The following is a 20,114-nucleotide window of genomic DNA, read 5'->3' as shown; positions in this document are numbered from 1 at the left end:
GATCTGCCTCTGACATGCAAAGCGTCGCCCCTAGAGGACGAGCCATCTGTCTGCACCATGCCTTTCATCTTCTCCTTAGACTGGAGTGCCTCACAAACTTCCGCAAGAGTTAGTTCATCACGGCTTAATAGTATGGTGTCACGGAAACTTGCATAAGAACTTGGCAAAGAGCATAATAAAAGAAGACCTAAGTCCCCATCTTCATACTTAACCTCCATCGACCCTAGGTCAGCAACGATCTCCTTGAAGACAGATAGGTGACCCATCACCGAATCACCCTCCTGCATCTTAAGCGTGTACAGCTTCAACTTCATATGCAATTTACTAGTAAGATCCTTCGACATGCAGATCGATTCCAGTTTTAGCCACAATTCTGCAGCAGTCTTTTCCTGCAGCACTTCTTGTAGAATATCATTAGATAGATGAAGCTGAATAAGAGAAAGAGCCTTACGGTCCTTGCACTTCTCCTCATCGGTCCACTCATCCTTCTTTTTCTTCCCGAATTTTTCCAGCGCCTCATCAAGATCATTGGTTTGCGCCAGAATAGCTCTCATCTTGACTTGCCACGGCGAGAATCTTGTCTTGTAGTCCAACATCGGTAGATCATACTTCATCGACGCCATCACGAAACCCTAACTTGAAACCACGGCTCTGATACCACTTGTTAGAAGCGATGGCGAACAAAACGATGAAAAATAGAAAGATCAAACCGTAGAAAGACACGAGGATTTAACGTGGAAAACCCCTCCAATGCGAAGGGTAAAAACCACGGGCGCCAGCCAGCAAGAACTTCAATATATCGGGTGTTTGTGTACAACGCCTAGCGGCGGCTTATAAGAGGAATAATAGGATTGATATTCTCCGGTGAAGCCTATGGGTTAGATATATAGGAGAGTCACGTGGTCTCCTCAACTTCTACTAGCAATGTGGGATTAAAAATTTGCACCACATGGGCCTTAATGGGCCAAGCCCAAATTCCAACAATCTCCCATCAGAATTTGGATCACAATATACCAAACAAGCACGAACAGGCGGCGCCGCAGCCGCCACGGGTGAGCTCTTGCCGGCGGCAAGAACTGGGAGGAACGAGTGAGGTGTGGATGGGAGCGAGTCTGACCTGAAATTCAAACAGATGGATAAGGTTTCTGTTATGTGGAAGCACAAGGATAAAATGGTCCGTCCATATAGTTTATTATGGGAGAAATCAGCAAATGAATTAGGAAATCTCGAATAGTCATTCTATCGGCTGGGCACCGTTTCATAATGACAATCCACTGTAAATAGGATGGCAAAACACGGAAGCCCACTTTGGAGCATTGCAGAATTCCAAATTTCTCCCACCGGCCGCCGCGTTCCCCTTCCCGTCCGAGAGCCACACCACCCCGATGCTCCAGCTCGCGGGGCTCCTCCGCGCGCGGGGCGTTCGTCTCCATCCGCGAGTCCCTCCCCGACGAGGTCGCCGCCAGCCCCGAGGCCTTCCTCTCTCCACTCCTCCCCTGCCGCCGCCAGCCCACGTCTGCTTTCTGCTCTCCACCGCTGGCCACTCCATCTCCTCCAAGAACCCAACAGCAGCAACGCACGGCGCCTCATTTTCCCTCCCTAATTTCTCCCACGAAGAAGCTAGCAGCTGCAACCCTTGCTGCTCTCTCTGATTTTCCCTCTCGGTGAAGTAATCACCCTGCTCTTTCTTCAATCGGAGCTGAGCAAGCAAACCAGAGCTGCACCACGCCGATATCGAGCGGAGCAAGGAGGAGGACAAGGAGCAGCTGCCAGAAGCAACGACGCCGACAGCCTGACACCACCACGCCGCCGTTCACCCTCGAGCTGCGGCCGTCCTCACTGCCGGGAACCTCCACACCGAGCAGCACAAGCATGGGAGTCGACGCCGCTCGTGACGGGAAGCCGGCGCCCCACCTCCCTTCCGGCGAGCCGCGGCCGGCGTGACCTCCGCCGCGGGCCAGCGGCCGGCGCGAGCTCCGCCACGAGGGCGGGCGCGGGCGCGGCTCCGGCGAGCCCCTCCCTGCACGGCCTTGGGATCTCATCCTGGCGCATTGACTAGAGGAAGAAGAAGATACAATCTATGGATGACATATCGGACCCACTTGTAATTGAGGGGACTTCTTCAAAAGTCACAACAGTTTAATCAAACGGCTTCCAACCATCCCACAGCAGCTTTGTTAAAGTTATTTTTTGTAAAGTCACAGCCAACAGCAGCTTTTGGTAAAGCCACAGCCCAACCAAACACACCCTTACTGCATTTGTATACTAACATCTCCAGTCAACTTCTGACATACGGCAAGAACAAATGATCCTGTAAAGGAATAGTGGTGTTCTAGAATGTTTGTAATTGATAATCACAAAAATAATTACTGTAACAAATAAGGTCTAATCAATAAATTGCAATAAAACTGGTGTTCAAAAACATTACCACTTTTATATGGGTGATGTATATTCTTGTGAACTTCAGATAATATACATCGTGATATGTTCGCTTATTCTTAAGATACTTCCATTATGCATTTCATCTTTTTGGTCTGAAATTTTGTCAGAGAACCTCTGGTTATTAATTTGAGAGCAAAGATATGCTTCCTATAATAATTCTTTAGTTGGTCTCACGAAAGAATATGACTTTAAACTTTAGTGACTGTATAACTAGTACCATGAAAGTCCATGACTCCACGAGGTTCATTGAACTGATAAGTGATTTCTTATTCAATTTGTTTTTCCATTCTTTCCTAGTTGAGCTAAATTCGTCTATCACATACCTTCTGTTCATATTTGCACCTGTCTGTCTGTAATTACCTTATTACCATCCAGTAACCATTTGTTTTATTCCTTACAGTTTGGTGACCAAACCAAAAATTTACGTTTGTTTTATCCATAACAAATTTGGTCACCTTCCAATAGAAATTGTTGCATATATCAATAGATGAAAAGATGTTGAGATCCTACTCCCAGTAACTTGACATATTCCATTTGTGCGTGATTGGAGCGATGATGGGATAATAAGTTATGTGAAATCAATGCTATGGGTGGAGGTATAACATGAAGAGTCACTGTCCATTTAAGTTCCCTTTTATTTCTGTGTTAACTTTGGCTATATATGGCAATACATAACTTCCTATCTATAGGTTCTTCAATGCATCCCCTTAAGCTTAAAGCGGGCACTAATAATTATGGACATCCATCCATTCTCCTGAAATGAATTGAAGAAGCATCATTAAGTTTAGTTTGGTTTGTAAACTAAGTAATCGATTATGAAATCATGCTGATGATTGAAGTGAATCAATAGGATTTTTAGACTGGAGATTTTTTTTTAAAAAAAATGTTTCTGTGTCCTTCTCAAGTAGCTCATGCAAGGGTAGAACTCATATCTCTTTTGCTTTCATGTTCTCATTCCTTGTGCCAAATGTTTTATTTTTATGTTTCAGGATAACTCAGTGAAAACTGCTGAAAGTTACAAGGATGCAGGGCATACAAGAGAAAAGATTATCTTATTGCAGAATGGTATATTATTGCACCATCTCTCTTAGTCTACTTAATTTGCTGCTTTTGATATCAAAATGACAATTGGCATGGTTTGTATATTGTTTTCAGTCTCTAGTAAGAATTGGGTAGTACTAGAAGCTGGTTTGTGCTTTTGTGAGCCATTCTATCAAGATATTTTGATTATTCTGGGTCAAATGTCAGGGCATAGTTTTTTAACTTAATTGAATTGTATTGGACAAGGGAGGGAAGCAATTCAGGGACAGGGTTGTGCTTTCTTCTTAAACATTTGGCAAACAAATCAACTTTTCTGTCAAGAAAATGACCCTGTCATTTATGTCACAGCCTCACAGAAAAGTGGTAGTAAGGTTCTGCAGTTTCGCTTCCGCTGTAAAAAATACAGTAGAATAGAAAAACGGTGTTAAGTTACAATTGGATGTGTAGTGAGGAAAACAAGCCAGAGGAATATAGTTTACCATATAGTTTACCATTTGTGTGAAGAAAAGATAATGGTTCCATCAAAAGCATTTCGAAAACAAAGAAGGATCTGAGATTTGTTTTTACTGAAATTCCTTTCGAGTAAATGATTTTTCTACAATGTGAATTAGACCCATTGAAATAGCATTGGTCCAGCAGCTACTTAACCACAAAATTGTCCTATCACAGAATTAGACTTCTGAAGAATATATGCTCCAAGGTAGAATAGGTGGTGTGTCAAGACCAACCGAACCACAAAAGGTAATGACAAAAGGACTATCTGTGTGTCCTCATTAGAGGGTGTTCTACATACTTTTTTAGCTTTATCCCCCAGCCTCTTGATCTCATGTCTACATTTTCCCTCTCTAACTTATCAAATTAGTCCTAAGTTTTCATGATTCTATCAATTCCTAAAGATATGATTATGACCATAATTATTTCAAAGCCAATTAAAGACTAATGATTGGTGAGTGCCACATCATCTCCAATGTTGCAATTTGCCCAATAGTCATCTAATGAACAAGAATACAATCGCCGGCTATGCTAGAGTTTTATACTCCTGCAACAACACAATTTTATGTGGCTTTTCTACAGAACAATAGAGGCATAGAACAAACAAGTTTTCAGTTTGGAATCAATAGATATTTGTAGTATTACTGCTTGCGGTCACTTCCATCCATGACAGCTCTTGTTTTTGGCAAAAATTGCATAAATAGCATATCAATAATTTTGATCTCGGGTAATCAATGTCCAGTTTGATCTCAATAATTTGCATGCCAATTTCTTTTGCATGCATGTGCTTATCCCAGTGAAACACAATAGTAGATGTACGTGGTAGTAGTAAACAAGTTTAATTCGTTTCTTTATATAGTCAGCAAAGTACTACGACGATGATACAACTTTGTACTCCAGTATGAAACTTTGCTCCCTTAAGATGGGTCAAGAAGAACAGGCTTTGACGGATGCTCAACATTGCAGGATGCAGCACGATGGTTGGGCAAAGGCCTGCTATCTGGAAGGAGCTGCCCAGATGTTACTCAAGGTGAGATAATGCATCATTTTCATGTTGTGTAAAATCTGTTTTTAGTGATGCAGTGAGCCTTCTGGCTTCAGGCCTATGAAAAGCAATGCATGTGATGTGTTTCTTGATGCTCTTAAACTGGATCCAGCAGATGTTGGGATCAAGAAAGCATTATGGTAGTGAACTCATCCTTTTCTTCTCCGAAGACTCTGTTTTCCAAAGCTAAAATTTTACTTGTATATTCATATTCTGTTCGTAAATCTCATATATTTCATCTTTAAAACATACACATGGTGACTTATCTAGTGAATTAGATAATTGTGTCCTACTGTCCTATTTGAGTCAAGAGCATCTTCTACGTGTCCCATGTGCTTCTTCATTTAAAATGCTTTTGTAATTGCTGTTACTGCTTGCAGGGATGCCGCATGAAGACATCTCACGGGCATCTAGTCAGAATTACCTTTTGCCAAGGAGACACATTTGCCCAGGAGTGTCATGACTTTTGCTAGTTCTCATCAGTGCACAACAGGGCTGCTGGACATGTAGGTTTGAAGTCATAACACATGACCTTAACTTAGTTTTGACATGCGCGGAGTCTTAATGCTACCGAATATCGATAAATCAATCCGAATATCAATATATCAATCAGTTTCTAGTAGTGGGATGTTGTATTGCAACTTGGGTACTCGTTGTGTTATGTGCAGTGTGGTTGATAAGGCTTTCTCCAATGGTTCCCCCCATCCAACTCCCCCTAAACGTACTTTATACTATATTTTACTATCTCCCTCCAAAAAATTCCTCCCCCTATAAATCCTCCTCTCCAACCATTCTCCCAAATCCATTCCCCCTATACATTATACCCCATTCATTAATCATTTATTTATCATTTTTAAATTATATAAAAAAATTATACCGTATTTATACTACCATAATATGTATTATTAGCATGTTACGAAATTCAAATAAATTTTTTATCATAAACAAATAGCGTGATTAGAGTATAGGGGGAGATTACAACTCCCCACATACATGGGGAGAGTTTCATCTCGGAGAGTTTCATCTCTCCCCCTATGTAGGGGGAGCTGTTGGAGCGCTCGCTCCCCCCGAAGCCTCCCTACGTAGGGTGGGGGGGCGTATGGAAGGAGCCGTTGGAGCTCGCCTAACGGGGTGTTTGAGGCTCACCGGGGTGCCCCTCCCATATGTGTGTCTGGATGGATGCCATGTTGGCAGTGGCGGAGCAAGGGATCCTACCAAGGGGGGGGGGACGAACATAGATAACCTTCTACATAAACGCCAAGGATCAAATTGTCAATTGCCGACATGCTGCTTGCCCCGACTGTGCTTTCGTAGCCTAAGAGCTAGAGCTTTAATAAGAGTTTTAGTCTGCTACCGACTGTTTTCCTGAGTTTTGTGTGCCTGTAGGACATGCAGTCTAACTGGCTCTCTACTTTGGACTACTATTTGCTGCAGTGCTTACTGTTGAGCAACTGTGAATGGTGCTGGATCCTCATAAATCGGCGCAAATCAGGGGGGGCACTGCCCAAGTTCGCCGACACTTGGCTCCGCCAGTGCATGTTGGCAGGAAGCGTGCATGGTGGCGCGGTGCCTGTATCTGCTGCGTTTGGGCTCGAGCTAGGGGTTTTTTTAGACGAAATAAGAAATATATTAGACCGTAGTTGAGTACATCATCAGGTTACAAGCACGCTGTTATACAACCTAATCATCTAAAAGTCTTGTATAGTTTAAATTCTCAACTCCAGACCTATATGACGCTTCGTATAGAAGGCCGCACAGGCAAACACTCGGCGTGCACAGACAAACACCCAGCAACAAACTTGAGAACAGAAGCCCAAAGAATGACGACCAACACTCCTGCAGGCGAAGTGGAGAAACTCATTCTTTCTTGTGTCTTCCGTCTTCTTTTTTCTGCCACTTAAGAAAAAAAAAGACACCAAGCAAATCCGCCATCACCGAAACAGGTGATCGGAAAGAAGCTCCGCAGCTAGAGCCGCCAACCCCGCCAACCCGGAAGTAAAAGCTCACAGGGAAGCAACGCATCTCCCCAGAGATGCAATCCGCGGCCGTCAACGAGGACATCAACAATCCGGAAGAGAGATCTGCAGTTGCCGACCATGCCAACAGCAAATCCCACCGCAGGGACAACAAAGCCGCCGCTACCAGCACCGCCAGCAGCGCGCCCACGGGATCCCACGGGGATGCTGAAGAGGCCACCCTTTTCGCAAAAAAGAGGCCACACATAACTCATACCTCCGCCGCCGGAGCTAGGGAAGATGCCCGAGCAGAAGAACGCCCCACCCAAGAGCTTCACCCGGTCACCGGAGCCGAAGCAGAGACAGCAAAAGCACCACCTCACCGCCTTGCAGTGGAGACCCACAACTCGGGGGAGGAACAACCGCCTCTTGCCACCACCGACCGAGAAGACGGAAGCACCCAAGCCGCCGGCCTCACCAGCAACGCCCAAGGGCTCCACTCGCCTGCCGGAGATGAAGCAGAGCAGACAAAAGATCACAGCGCCCTCACCGAAGATGACGCCACAGCCGTTGTCGCCACCGTCGGAGAAGGCCTGGAGACTCTTTATTCTCCGGGATAGCAGCACCACCATCGTCGGGAAAGCTTAAGCTTCGTCGCCACCGAGGACGACAAGCAAACCTAGCCTACTAGCTATGGACAACAATAAAACTAGCAGCTAAACTATGCCGGGCGTTGATTCGCCCCGCCCCACACGCGCTCCGGCGCCGGAGAGGCCACCGGAGGGTGGGGAGCGGACGGATCGACGCCGGCAACGGCGTCGCCTCTGTTCACCCCTCTCAGGTACTGTAGAAAGGGGAAAACGAGAAGGCTCGGAGACATCCGATGGCTCGAGCTAGAGTTAAATGCAGAGCAATGTGATGTCAAGATCTCATCGTACTACCCTTCTGCGTATATCATCTGTATTGGACTAATGATATATGGTACATCGTCAGCTTTTTTGAGGACACGGTTTTTTAATGCCACGCAGATGAAACTCACTTGTGTAGCGCGTAAGTCTTGACCTACTACATAGACAAGAAGAAAAAAACATGGTACACAAGTTGCTATATGCTACATCCACAGGGTCATCACGAGGTCGTGATCCAAGTATCAATTTTCGTGGATCGAACAACTTCTAGTGACAGTGCAGAAATTCAGTCTCAAACAATGGTAAACTTGTGAAATAGTTCCACCTTGTACAAATGATGCATCTTATCGCAAACTTTGGGTTGTTCGATTGTATTATGCCAGCCATCTCTCACTTGCCATTTGGTGGCGCGTCACTGCTTTCTGCTTAGCTAAGTAGTGGCCACCCAAAAAGAAAAGGGAAATATATATATTCTCCTTTACTTGTAAAATACAAGTTCTCTTGAAATGTTGACTCGACAAATATATTGCAAAATTTGAGTCAATAATATACAAAAAATATTGAGTTAATGAGAAAATATTGGTTCAACTTCTCTTATAAAAATAGTTGAATCAATATATTTACATGAAAATGTTAAGTCAATAATTTTCTAAAATAATTGGGTCAACAAAAACGATAGATATGAAAAGAAACATCCTAAAATGGAAAAAAGTTATATACTTTGGGCATGTTTGGGACGGCTTCGCCAGAAGGTGCTCCGGCTCTGTGCTACAGTGACCAACACTGTTCCCACTGTAGCGATGGAAAAACGGCTCCGGCCCCATGCTACATTCAACTGGACAGGAGAAGGAGCATCAGGAGCTGCGGTTTGCTGGCTCCTCCGGCTCCTCGCTATAGTGCGCTACAGTGCCGGAGCCGGAGGGAGCCCTCTCAAACGGGGCCTTTGTAAGCATAAGGTCAGATGCCCACCCGAACTTATAGCTATAGCAATAGAGGGCTAAGATTGAGTCACGTCATATCAACCCTTACGTAACATGCATGGCTTAATCTCAATCCTCTGGTGTGATCATATATCTGTGATTGCGCCATATATACCATGGGGTGGCAGTTGATCCTATAATCACGAAATCTAATTCCAATGAAAAGATATGAAAGACATTAGAAAATTAACCACTACCTATTTAAGTATTCATGCATCACCAAAAAGCATACTCTGCTTTGCCTGTCTCAACTATTGATTACCCAACCACGTCCAAATGTTCTACTACCTCTATTCATGAATAATTGATATTTCCGACCACACATTTGTAATGGAAACACGCTATTTTTTTTTTGGAAACATCATCTAGATAAAATGGAGAGAGTATGTCAACATCATGCTGCAAAAGGGTTATAAAACTGATGAAATAAACAAAGTGGAGGCTTCCTTTCCTTCCCCCCAAAGAAAACCAAAATGGAGACTTCCCAACCAACCCTAATCCATTCGTTCCTAAAAGCTGAGTCCGACTTCGTCTCGAACCGTCTTTCCCCAGAAGGCGATTCCGAGGGCGACTCTTCTTCTCCTTCGTCGTTCCGCCGGCCCCCTCCTATCCATCGTCCTTGCTGGCGATGGTGATGGGAGGGGAGCCCGGCTCCTTGGCGGGAGGGCTTGTTTGGCTCTAGGTCGTAGGTCTAGGAGCTCTTTTGTTTCGCCGGCGGCGTCTTCTTCGCCGGCTAGGGTTAGGTCTAGGGTCTGCTCGTCGTCGTTTGGCGGCGGGGCTAGGTTGTGTCCGGGCGACTTCGGCGTGGCGGAGGAGCTGACGGCGCTGTGGAATAAAGTTTCGTGGCCTTGCCTTCGCCCCGACGGCGTTCTTCTCCGACGCTTGCGGCGAGGTCGGCGAGTCATGCACAGGAGACCGGGGTTGGCACTTCATCGTCTTTGCCAAGTGACGTTTGTGCTGCCCTTTCTTCTGCTCTTGGATATGGAGGTACCTGTGGGTTCTGTGGATGGCGGCCGGCTAGATCTGGGTCTTTCTTTCCTCGGCAGTGGTGGTCGTCGGTGGCGACGCCAGATCTGGGAGCTGGATGGATTGGGACGCGTTTCCGGTCGATGGAGGACCGCCGTTGGCTTAATCCCATCTTCGATGATGGGTGTCAGTTTCGACTCCACTCAAAGCCTGTGTGCAATGGGATTCGTCCAACTTGAGGTGTTGCTCGGCTTCTTCGGCGGCGGCGATGGTCGGCGGTGACGATGTCGAGCACTGAGGTTTCACGAAGGTGCCAAGGACCTTTATGTAATTTTTCTCTTGTTTGGGCATCTTTGTGAAGTTGGGTTAGGACAGGTGGCTCTGTATATCCATTGTATTTGTCTGTATTTGTACTCCATGATGTACGTTTTCCTTATCTGAAATACAGATACGTATTATCAAAAAAAAAACGGAGACTTCCCTGTGCTGTGGGAGTTCTTGGTGTCGTGTACGGTGTACGCTTACCGTTTACGCGGCGCCGTCGCCGATCCACTTGCTTCTCCAGCTCCCAACCTGCACGTCCCCCCGTCCTCGCTCCAAAACTCCACCAAGTACCAGCCGCCGCCGATCACCGCCCGCCATGGCGCCGCCCCCTACCTGTGGTAAGAGATCCTCAAACCCTAGCCCCCCCTCACCCGCCTAACGGGCCGCGGGCTACCCCTAACCCTAGTCCGTCCCCTCCACCTGCAGGTCCCGGCTCGCCGCAGCGGCGGCTCTTCCAGGCGGCGGCCGACGGCAACCTCCATCTCTTCAAGAGTACGTGCACACGGCGCGCTCCGCATCTGGATTCCCGCCCTTCGCTGAGTTTTGGGGTCGGGCGCTGATTTTGGGGAATTTTGGTTTTGTCCGCGCCGTACTCAGGGACTGCGAGCGCGCTGGACGCCGGGAGGGGCCGCCTCAGGGAGGCGGTCGAGGCCGTGAGGAGCCGCGGTGCCAGGGCGCTGCACGTCGCCGCGGGCCACGGGAGGATGTCGGTGTGCTCGTACCTCGTCGAGGAGCTCCTCGTGGACGTCAACGCGTCCGACGACTCAGGTCGTTTCTTGGTCTCGTTTCCCTCCCCATCCTCACGCAAAAGCAAAATCCTAGCTTCTTGTGGCAATATGATATCGTCTCTAGACCAAAGATTGTTGGCATTGTGAAGTTGTGATGTGAAGTTGGCTGCGGTGATATTACAAAGGCACTGCATAGTCTGCATTGTCACTAGAAGGTGGTTTCATTCATCGTATGTGTAATGTGATTTGACGTGATGAATCAGGTCTTTGGCCGTCTGCTTCCTTAATGCCAAGAAATGTGATTGTACACTTTTATGAGCTTGAGACTAGCTAGTACAATTCGTTTGAGTTTTGCCTAGTCTGCTTGATGCGAGTTCAAGCAAAATTATGCTTCTATCGTTGTGGTGTCCATACATTTAGTTTTTGGCATTCGTAGGCCTAATCTGTAAAGAACTTTATGTAAATTCATATTATCTGCCCCTTTTAACCCATAAGTTTGGTATCCTCTAGTGCCTTTGCATTCGATGTCGAAGTCGGCGAAGTGATATAAATTCGCTCCAAAAATAGTATGCATGTTTACCTCTAGATATAGCTTATTCGTTTGGATAGATCTAATGCTTGAACTTGGCATTTGCCCACTCTTTGAAATATATATCAAATTGCCATGTTTGAGTTAACTTTGTGTAGTTCGTTTGTTCCACATGCAGTATGTACCATTCGGACAGAATTGCATCAGTAAAAGAGTGCTGATGCACACAACTTCTGTCGTCTTTGAACCTTGAAAAGCCTGTCAACTTGTTTTTCCCATGAATCAGTTTACTTTCTGTAAAAAAATGGTTTTAGCTTCCTTTTTTTATGTACATCTACCACTATAAATAGCTGTCCTCTCTTCAATTTGGTAGGAATCTGGATTTCTTTTCATCTGCACGGAACTCATCCATTATGTCTTACTAATCTTTGTAAACGTACCTTGGATTTGAACAAGCTGTAGTGTCATAATTTTTCTGTATTCTTAGCGAAGCATATCGCATTATGGTACTTCACATAAACATACACATATTGAAGTCTGAGTCATATGTTCCTAGGGAAGCATCTCACGTTATGGTACTTGACACAAACATGCACATATTGAAGTTAAATCATACAACACTTGTTTGATTATCTAATCAGATTAGTTTTTTATTTCTTATTAATATTTTGTATTGATCTTTTGGTACTGTCTAGCTGAAACTGACAGTTCATTTGGTTCTCCTGAGTCCTGAGGCTCAATAAAACGGAAAGTGTTAGTGCCACGTGCCAAGATGTGTTCATGAATGATACTTTCAAGGCAACCTAAATGTTATCCTCTTTAGCTTTGAATGTGCTATGGATTTTCATTTGTTACGTGTATTAATTTCTATTTCAAATCGTAGTAATTTTTGTTATTCTTGTATTTATCTCTTATTTAATATGCTACTACTTTTGATCTTTCCTGTAGGAGATACACCTCTGGCCTATGCAGTTCGTAGTGGCACTTTGGACACTGTGCAATATCTTCTTGATCATGATGCTAATCCAGATAAGCCTAATGGAAAAGGGTCTACCCCTCTCCATTTAGCTGCTGCAGGAGGTCTCTCGCTATGCAACTTATCTTTTTCCTCCACGTGTGCATGGCATAGTCTTAAACTTCTTTGTTTATGTGTACATCACCTCATACGTTATAGATACCAAGAAATGGCCCACATCTTTGTGTCATGCTTGTGGATAGTTATTAGTTGTTACAGTGCTTCATTTATCAAAATGTGAGCTACACCGTGTTGGATCAGATATTTGTAAAATTCACTTATTAATTTCTTTATCCTGTTAGTGCAGAAGGGTTATTTCTTTAGTTTGTTCCTAGGGTATCTGGATAGATTTCTAAATCTGATGTTGAGCTTGGAAAAAATATGTGTATATCCTTTTTCATATATAACTGTGGGGAGCAGTACATGAAAACATATCAACGTGAACCTCTTAACATTTGGGGTTAGACTCACCCAGTTTAAATGTTTCGATATAGACAAGAAGCATGAGCCACCAGTTCTCAGGACGACTTGATGCGATGCGATTTGTTAAATTTAAATACACATTTTGCTGTAGATTCTCTTTCTAGTCTCTACCCATTCTACTTATTGCAATAATACGATACAAGAAACTAATAAAATGTTGTGTTATATTTTTGTGATTTAGGAAGTTGTGAAATGTTGAAAGCCTTACTCTCAAAAGGGGCCAATGTTGATTCATTTTGTGTTACTGGGACACCATTGCATATGGCTGCTTACTTTAAACAGGATGGTGCTATGAAGATTTTGTTGGACCACAATGCAGATGTACGTAGTATGCCTCTCTACCTTCTTACAAGATCCACTTTACTGATGATAATTTAGAAGAATCTTCTCTGTCCTACTTTTCTCTTTGTCGTTTATTTTTTATTGCGATTGGTGACATTTGGTAATGCTCTGCATTAACTGATTTTCCAACGAAAATTATTCCTATTTTGAAGATCATATGTTTATGTCGAATTATCATGTGAGGGCACTGATTTTCTCCAAATTATCATGTAATGGCACTGATTTTCTCAATCTTTCTTATCAGTGTAACAAGGTAGTTAACACAGTCTGCACTCCGCTTTTCATGGCACTCTCTGCTGGCTCACTTAAATGTGTGAAGCTTCTGATTAAGGTATGGTCCATTAATCTCTTGTCAAATTGAAATCTTTTGGACGCTTGATACGACTACTGAGATGAACTTTCATTTCCAAACTTGGTATTGCCTCATTTCTTTCTTGATATTTGAGCTCTTTGCATGTGAATTAATGAAAATCATAGAATAAACACGTGCCCTTAAGTTCTCTCTTGCTACCTTGGTGATTTTTTTGTCTTCTAAACCATTGATCTTTAATATTAGTGACGAGTGAGCGAAGATGTAGTCTTGTAAATTCTGCCATGCACTAAAGTGAAGGGGACTTTAGGTAAAATTAGTGATGACTCTTCTGTTCCTATTACCACAAATGACCATAAAGAAACTTTCACTCCTTAAATATCTCTCATTGAAAAAAAGGAGTACAAACATATATACATATGCTTATTGCCAACTTTTCTATGTTAGGCTGGTGCTGATGTGAAGGGTGTTGGCACTGTAACTCCCTTAATAATTGCTGCCAACGAGGGCTTAACTGACTTCTACAATTGCTTACTGGAGGCTGGTGCAGATCCTGATGTTCGTGATGATGTAAGTTTTTTGCTTTTCACTTTTCCACTACATGTTTTTTCCCACCATGAAGTGGCTTTTCACACATGGGAAATTATGTAAACCAACCTCTGTGAACCTAGGATTTTGCTAATGCAAAGAAGTAAATGTGTCCCCCCCCTCAATGCCAACTCACGAAATCCTTGAATGGTTCCAAATTGTCCTTAATGACATTGAATATGAATCTTTGCACAATATTGATGACATGATGCCCTAGTTTTGCTAAATAGATGGTTCATGTATATGACTTTTTTAGTAAAACTAAAAGATTTTTCTGATGTGTGTGAAGTCTAGAAATTATTGCAATTGAATGATCACATATATAACCAGCAGCTTTACGATTATCTTTTATGACATATTCATAAGGTTTGATGAACAAAATGCAGCAAATTTTGTGTTTTTTTGTTACAGTACATTGCTTGTGTCCACAAAAACGGTGCATTTTTATCTGGGGTGTGGCATGTTGCTGTTGTTTAGTATAGAGAATTTACATTTTTGTATTTGGCTTATTCTGGAGAATCTTTACGTTATGTGTATAATCCTTGTGGTCTGAATTATTAACAGATAACCATTGTTTTTCAATCTGAGAGCAAGGTTTTGTTCTAGCATTATGATTATCTTAGCTGTGCTTCCCATCATAACATAGAATTCCTTGGCTGATCTATGAAAAGAATCGGGCATTGGTCACTATTATAAGAAAATCGAGAGGTAGAATGAACCAATGGAGTTTGATAGTTCAATTATTTAATGTTTTCTTTTCAACTCCAAACATTCAGGTGATGCAATGATAAATGAGTTCATCTTCAGTTCTTTACTGCTTCTTTGATGTGGTCAAGTCATATATTTTATGTAATTGTTGTTACTACTGTAAGATATAGCTGTATTCAAATTGTAGGTGTTCTTTTCCTTTTTTCTGTTCTTGTTCAAACTAGTGCTAAATTTCTAAATTCACAATGATCGCAGACCTTGTGTTCGTGCTACCTGGCTGTAGTTTTGCATTTTTGTGAATGGTTTAGTAACTTTTACCTTCGCTTTTCACTTAACAGTTTGGTCACCTTCCAATTGAACTTGCTGCATATAAAAACAGAAGGAAAGATGTTGAGATTCTACTTCCAGTAACTTCACGTGTTCCATATGTTCATGATTGGAGCGTCGATGGGATAATCAATTTTGTGAAATCAATGCCATCCGTCGAGGTATTGGCAATTTAAGTCCGGTTTTGTTACTCTGTGTTATTGTTAGCTTAGTGGTAGAGTGCTTTCTATTCTATTTCTCCCATGCATGTCCTAAATATAAAAGCGGTACTCGCAACATGTCTATCCATTAATCCCTCCGAAAGGAAGCAATGCAAAGTTTAGTGACCTGTGTAAAATAGGTAATTTATTATGTAGAATGAGTCAACAAGGTGTTAGATTAGAAATATATGTTATATGGCAACGTATCTAGTGCAAACCAAGGACCTTGTGCAAACCCGTGCAAACCTACTAAACAAAGTTTCAAAAAATTCTGAAAAAAATCATGAATGCGCTTCTCAGATTACATCATCTATATATAAAATTTCATGGTCAAATTCGTCTTACTCTAGATGTGACAAAAAAGACAAATTTGAGATGCATTTGAACCATTATTGTTGTCAGAAATTTTGTCTTTTTTGTAACTTTTAGAGTAAGATGAATTTGACAATAAAATTTTGTATATAGATGAGGTAAGCTGATAAGCACATTCATGATTTTTTTCAGAATTTTTTGAAACTTTTTTTAGTAGGTTTGCACGGGTTTGCACAAGATCGTTGGTTTGCACCAGATATGTTCCCATGTTATATTCATAATAATATTCTAGTGTCCTTATGCACTAGTAGCTAACATGACTCTTTTCTCCTTTGTACACATCCTTGTTCGTTACTTGCACCAAATGATTTATTTTGCTGTTTCAGGATGATTCCATGTACAAAATGAAACCAGATGATCTCAAGTTAGAAGGAAGCAAGGCTTACAAGAGAAAGGATTATGCTACTGCTGTAAAACTCTACTCTATGGTATTATTGTGCCATCTCTCTACACTTAATTTGCTGTTTTGAAATATCTAAATTGACAGTTGGTATGGTTTGTATTAGTTTCGGTCTGTAGCAAAATTTATTAATTTGAAATTTGTGCGATTTATCTTGCTTTATATTTTGCTGTTTAAATTTTTATATCTGGTCATTTCATATTTATATGTAGGAAGTTAATGATGCTACTTCCTGCATTTGCTGTTAATGAAAGCAATTGTTGTTGTTATAAATCAACAACACTACTAAGTTTTCTGCAATTGCATTATGGGATTTTTCTTGCCAATCTTAATGCTTCGACAAAACTTCACTATACATCACTCTGTAGGTTGACTGCAAAAATACCAACTATAACAGTTGCATCAAAGACTATATATGTTAAGAGAACACATCAACATGTATCTCATTTATTGGATTGGATACAAGGAGAAAAGATCTTTGTTTATGTATATGTCTTTAACTTTTGTATCCTAATTTGATGCCTCAGGCAATGAAGGTCCAGTTATACCACCTTAGCTCTACTAAACGAACTGTCATACCAAATTTGTGTGCTTGATCGAGAGAAATGCAGTACTCTGTGTGACAAGAACTAAATGCATTAATTCATTTTTTTTAATGCAGGCAGCAGATCAGTGCCCTGATGACTCAACCTTGTACTCAAATAGGTGCCTTTGCTGGCTTAAGATGGGTGAAGGGGACCAAGCGTTGAGTGATTCTGGAATTTGCAGGATGCAGCGCCCTGGCTGGGCAAAGGCTTGCTACCTGCAAGGAGCTGCTCAGATGTTACTTAAGGTGAGATGAAATGTATCATTTTCAGTTACTCTTTCATTTTACTACACCAAATCCTTTTTGTAGTGAAGCAGTGACGCTTCTGTCTTCAGGACTATGAAAAGGCATGCGATGCATTTCTTGATGGTCTCAAACTGGACCCAGCAAATGTTGAGATTGAGAAAGCGTTATGGTATTGTACTCACCCCTTCCTCTGTCAGAAAACATAGTTTTCAAGGATAACACCAACTTCCATACTCCCATAGTGTATTTATAGATCTCATATATCTCTAAATATCGAAACCCATACCCTGGTGACTCATCCAGCGAATTAGATAATTGTCTCCTATTTAAATTCTAGAGCATCATCCACGTATGTTCTGTGCTTGCTTTAGTAATTGCTGTGATTTGTTATGCAGGGAGGCCATCAACTGCTTGAAGACATCTCACACAACCAAGTAATTTGTCAGATCTCTCTTTTGCCAAGGGGTTACTCCAGAAGTTCCATGACTTTCGCTAGTTCCTCATCAACGTGTAAAGGGTTGTTGAGTTTACAACCCCTCCGGTCTTGTTAATATGAGTTCTTTGATTCGTCCTGCTAACTCTCGATTAGGTCATGAAGAATTATCAAGTCTCTTCTTTCTGCGTGTGCTAGGTCGTACTAGGTAGTATTTGCTTGGAAATGCTGGCCTTGTAGGTCTCGTAATGTCATAACACCATGACCCTTATTTTTTATCAGCTCTCAACCCAACTCTGCGCTACTATGTGCTGATAAAAAGTACACTATATAGAGTTGTTGGATCATGTATTTATTGCGACTTGCATGCTTTGCTTTTGTGCTCCAGCCTCCCCGAAACCCTATGCTCCCCCGCGGCTGGATCAAGGTTGATGACTGGCGTGTGCGACGCACGCTGGTATGTTGTGCGATGGGCGTGAGCTATTGTTCAACCATAGTTATGTGATGTGGAGATCCATTCTATCGATATAGAATGGGCAAAATAGTTACTTTGGTCCTTCAACTTTACTTCAATGCACAAAGAATCTCATTTCTTTCTTGGTTGGACTAACCCAACCTGCAATTTCCATCTTACTTCAAGGGTTAAATTGGTCTCTTAACTTTCAAAAAGATCAATTTGATCCCTTGTGTTTTTAGGTCAAATTTGTCCATATAGTGATGTGATGCTTCATAATATCATGAGATAGATGTGAAAAGTCATTTTTACACTTAGCTCCTCATACTCAATTTCCATTATTGTATAGATGTAATTAATCACTAATAGGTTACTATAGATCTATTATTTTGGATGCTGGTCTGATGTCTCTTGTATTTGTTGAAATACTATTTTATATTTAATTAAGTCTAGATCATATGAGAATATCATGCACATTTTTGGTTAACTTGTTGCACCACTGCTAAACATGCAAATTGTGAAGGAGAGAAAATAGCCAAGGGTAAAAATGATTTTTTAGCATTAGTCTCATGGTATTATGGGGCATTACATCAGTATAGGGACAAATTTGACCTAAAAATAAAAGTTGAGGGATCAAATTGGTCCTTTTGAATGTTGAGGGACCAACTTGACTCTTGGAGCAAAGTTGAAGAACCAATGTGGCTATTTTGTGTAAAGAATGCATTAGTTAGTGATGCTATGAAATCCGGGTGAAATTCAGTTGTAAAGAAAAAGATTATTTAAAGGCCCGGGAAAATGTTAGACCATGTCCTGAACATCTAAAATAAATAGACAAGGTGACGATTCACGGATCGGTCATCTTGAGGACGTGATCCAAGGATCAATTACCATGGATCAAACAGATTCGCATCCTGCTAGTTTCGTCTGTTTTGGGCTGCAGTTTTTCAGTTCAGCAGTAATTTCCACGGTAAACAATTTATACGACACACGCTATAATAGTTACTAGTGGTTGCCATGCAAGGAGGCATTCTGCAGCCTTTTCACAACAGTGGAAAAATAATTTAGGCCTTTGCTAGGGATTAGCAAAGTTATCTACAACTCTAGAAGAAATCAAACAGTAGATAGACAGAAAAAATCAGTAGCACGATAGGTCAACACAAAATTCCACCTTCTCGCTCATTATCACTAAGGGCTTATTCGATTAATCCTCTCCGCAAAGGGATTGCAAGGGATTGAGGGGAATTTTGACTTGTTGGGGGGATTTAATCCCTCCCAACTCCTTCCAATCCCCTCCAAAACAAACAAGCCACTACGGGATAAGGAGTGTTTGCCGTGTGCCAGGGGCCCATAGCAAAGGCCGCGGCGTGCGGCGCGGCTGGAGGCGTATGCAGCGGGACGGCGAGCTGCGGCGCCGTGGGACGGGCCGCGTAGCGGGTGCTTCTGCAACGCGGCGGGCGGACGGGGCGCAGACGAGGTGCGAACGGGGCGGCAGCGGTGTGGCCCGGCGCGGCGGGCGACATGGCGCAGCGTCGGTGGCGGGGCGGGCTAGCGCAGTGCGGCCGGCGGCATGGGGTGCACGACCGGTCGTGCTAGTGGCGCATTGGGGCGGGACGGGCACGGCGCGGCGACGGCGGGGCGGGACGGGAGAGGGCGCGGGGCGGACGCGGCGCGGCGACGGGGCGGACGCGGCGCGGCGACGGGGCGGCCAACAGCGTGCGTGGCGGTGCGTCGTGTGTATCGTGTGCGTGTGAGTGCATGTGTGCGGTCGAGACGACACTGGAATGGATAAAGGCAGGGATGCTTGCTGTGTGCCTTAGATCTGGGCACACACAAAATTAACGGCTGCACCGTTGTTCCTAGATCCGCTGTTTGCCGTATGTTAGACATTACCCACACGACAAACAATGGCGTTTGCCGTGTGTTTATAACGGCACACGGCAAACTTGTAATATTTGCCATGTGCCTCCTATTTACCGTGTGTTATTTCCTTTAGCACACGGTAAATTTTCTGTTTGCCATGTGCCCTATGTTTAGCATGTGTATTTTGGCCGGCACACAACAAAAGACAGGTTCACCTCCCCACACGAGCGGGCGGTGAATCTTAGTGAGTCAAACCATTTCAAAGTTCACCTCCCCACACGAGCGGGCGGTGATTCTTTATTAGTTATATTTGGAGCGCAGAGCGGGCGGCTCGAGATGCGCGAGAGGCGTCGCAGGCAGCCCGCACGAGCAGGGACGCC

The 20,114-nt window shown here is 43.2% G+C and overlaps 1 protein-coding gene and 1 long non-coding RNA gene across 2 annotated transcripts; both read left to right on the top strand.

Moving 5' to 3' along the window:
* Positions 1-1,326: 1,326 nt before the first annotated feature.
* Positions 1,327-5,648, top strand: LOC120655770. The gene is made up of 3 exons (XR_005667725.1): positions 1,327-3,507; positions 4,942-5,005; positions 5,401-5,648. It is a non-coding gene; the product is annotated as an uncharacterized LOC120655770 (long non-coding RNA).
* Positions 5,649-10,317: 4,669 nt separating this feature from the next.
* On the top strand, positions 10,318-17,787 carry LOC120655762 (ankyrin repeat and protein kinase domain-containing protein 1-like). The gene is made up of 12 exons (XM_039933726.1): positions 10,318-10,491; positions 10,580-10,645; positions 10,751-10,921; positions 12,359-12,490; positions 13,090-13,229; positions 13,495-13,581; positions 14,008-14,130; positions 15,195-15,344; positions 16,082-16,183; positions 16,817-16,987; positions 17,077-17,156; positions 17,383-17,787. Exons 1-12 carry the CDS (start codon positions 10,470-10,472, stop codon positions 17,423-17,425), a joined length of 1,287 nt encoding a protein of 428 aa, XP_039789660.1. The 5' UTR covers positions 10,318-10,469; the 3' UTR covers positions 17,426-17,787.
* The last annotated feature ends 2,327 nt before the right edge of the window (positions 17,788-20,114 follow it).

This window comes from Panicum virgatum, chromosome 1N (genome assembly GCF_016808335.1).
Source record: "Panicum virgatum strain AP13 chromosome 1N, P.virgatum_v5, whole genome shotgun sequence".
Taxonomy (NCBI): Eukaryota; Viridiplantae; Streptophyta; class Magnoliopsida; order Poales; family Poaceae; genus Panicum; species Panicum virgatum.
Note: the sequence above shows the minus strand (reverse complement) of the source record. Positions and strands in the feature narration are given on the sequence as shown.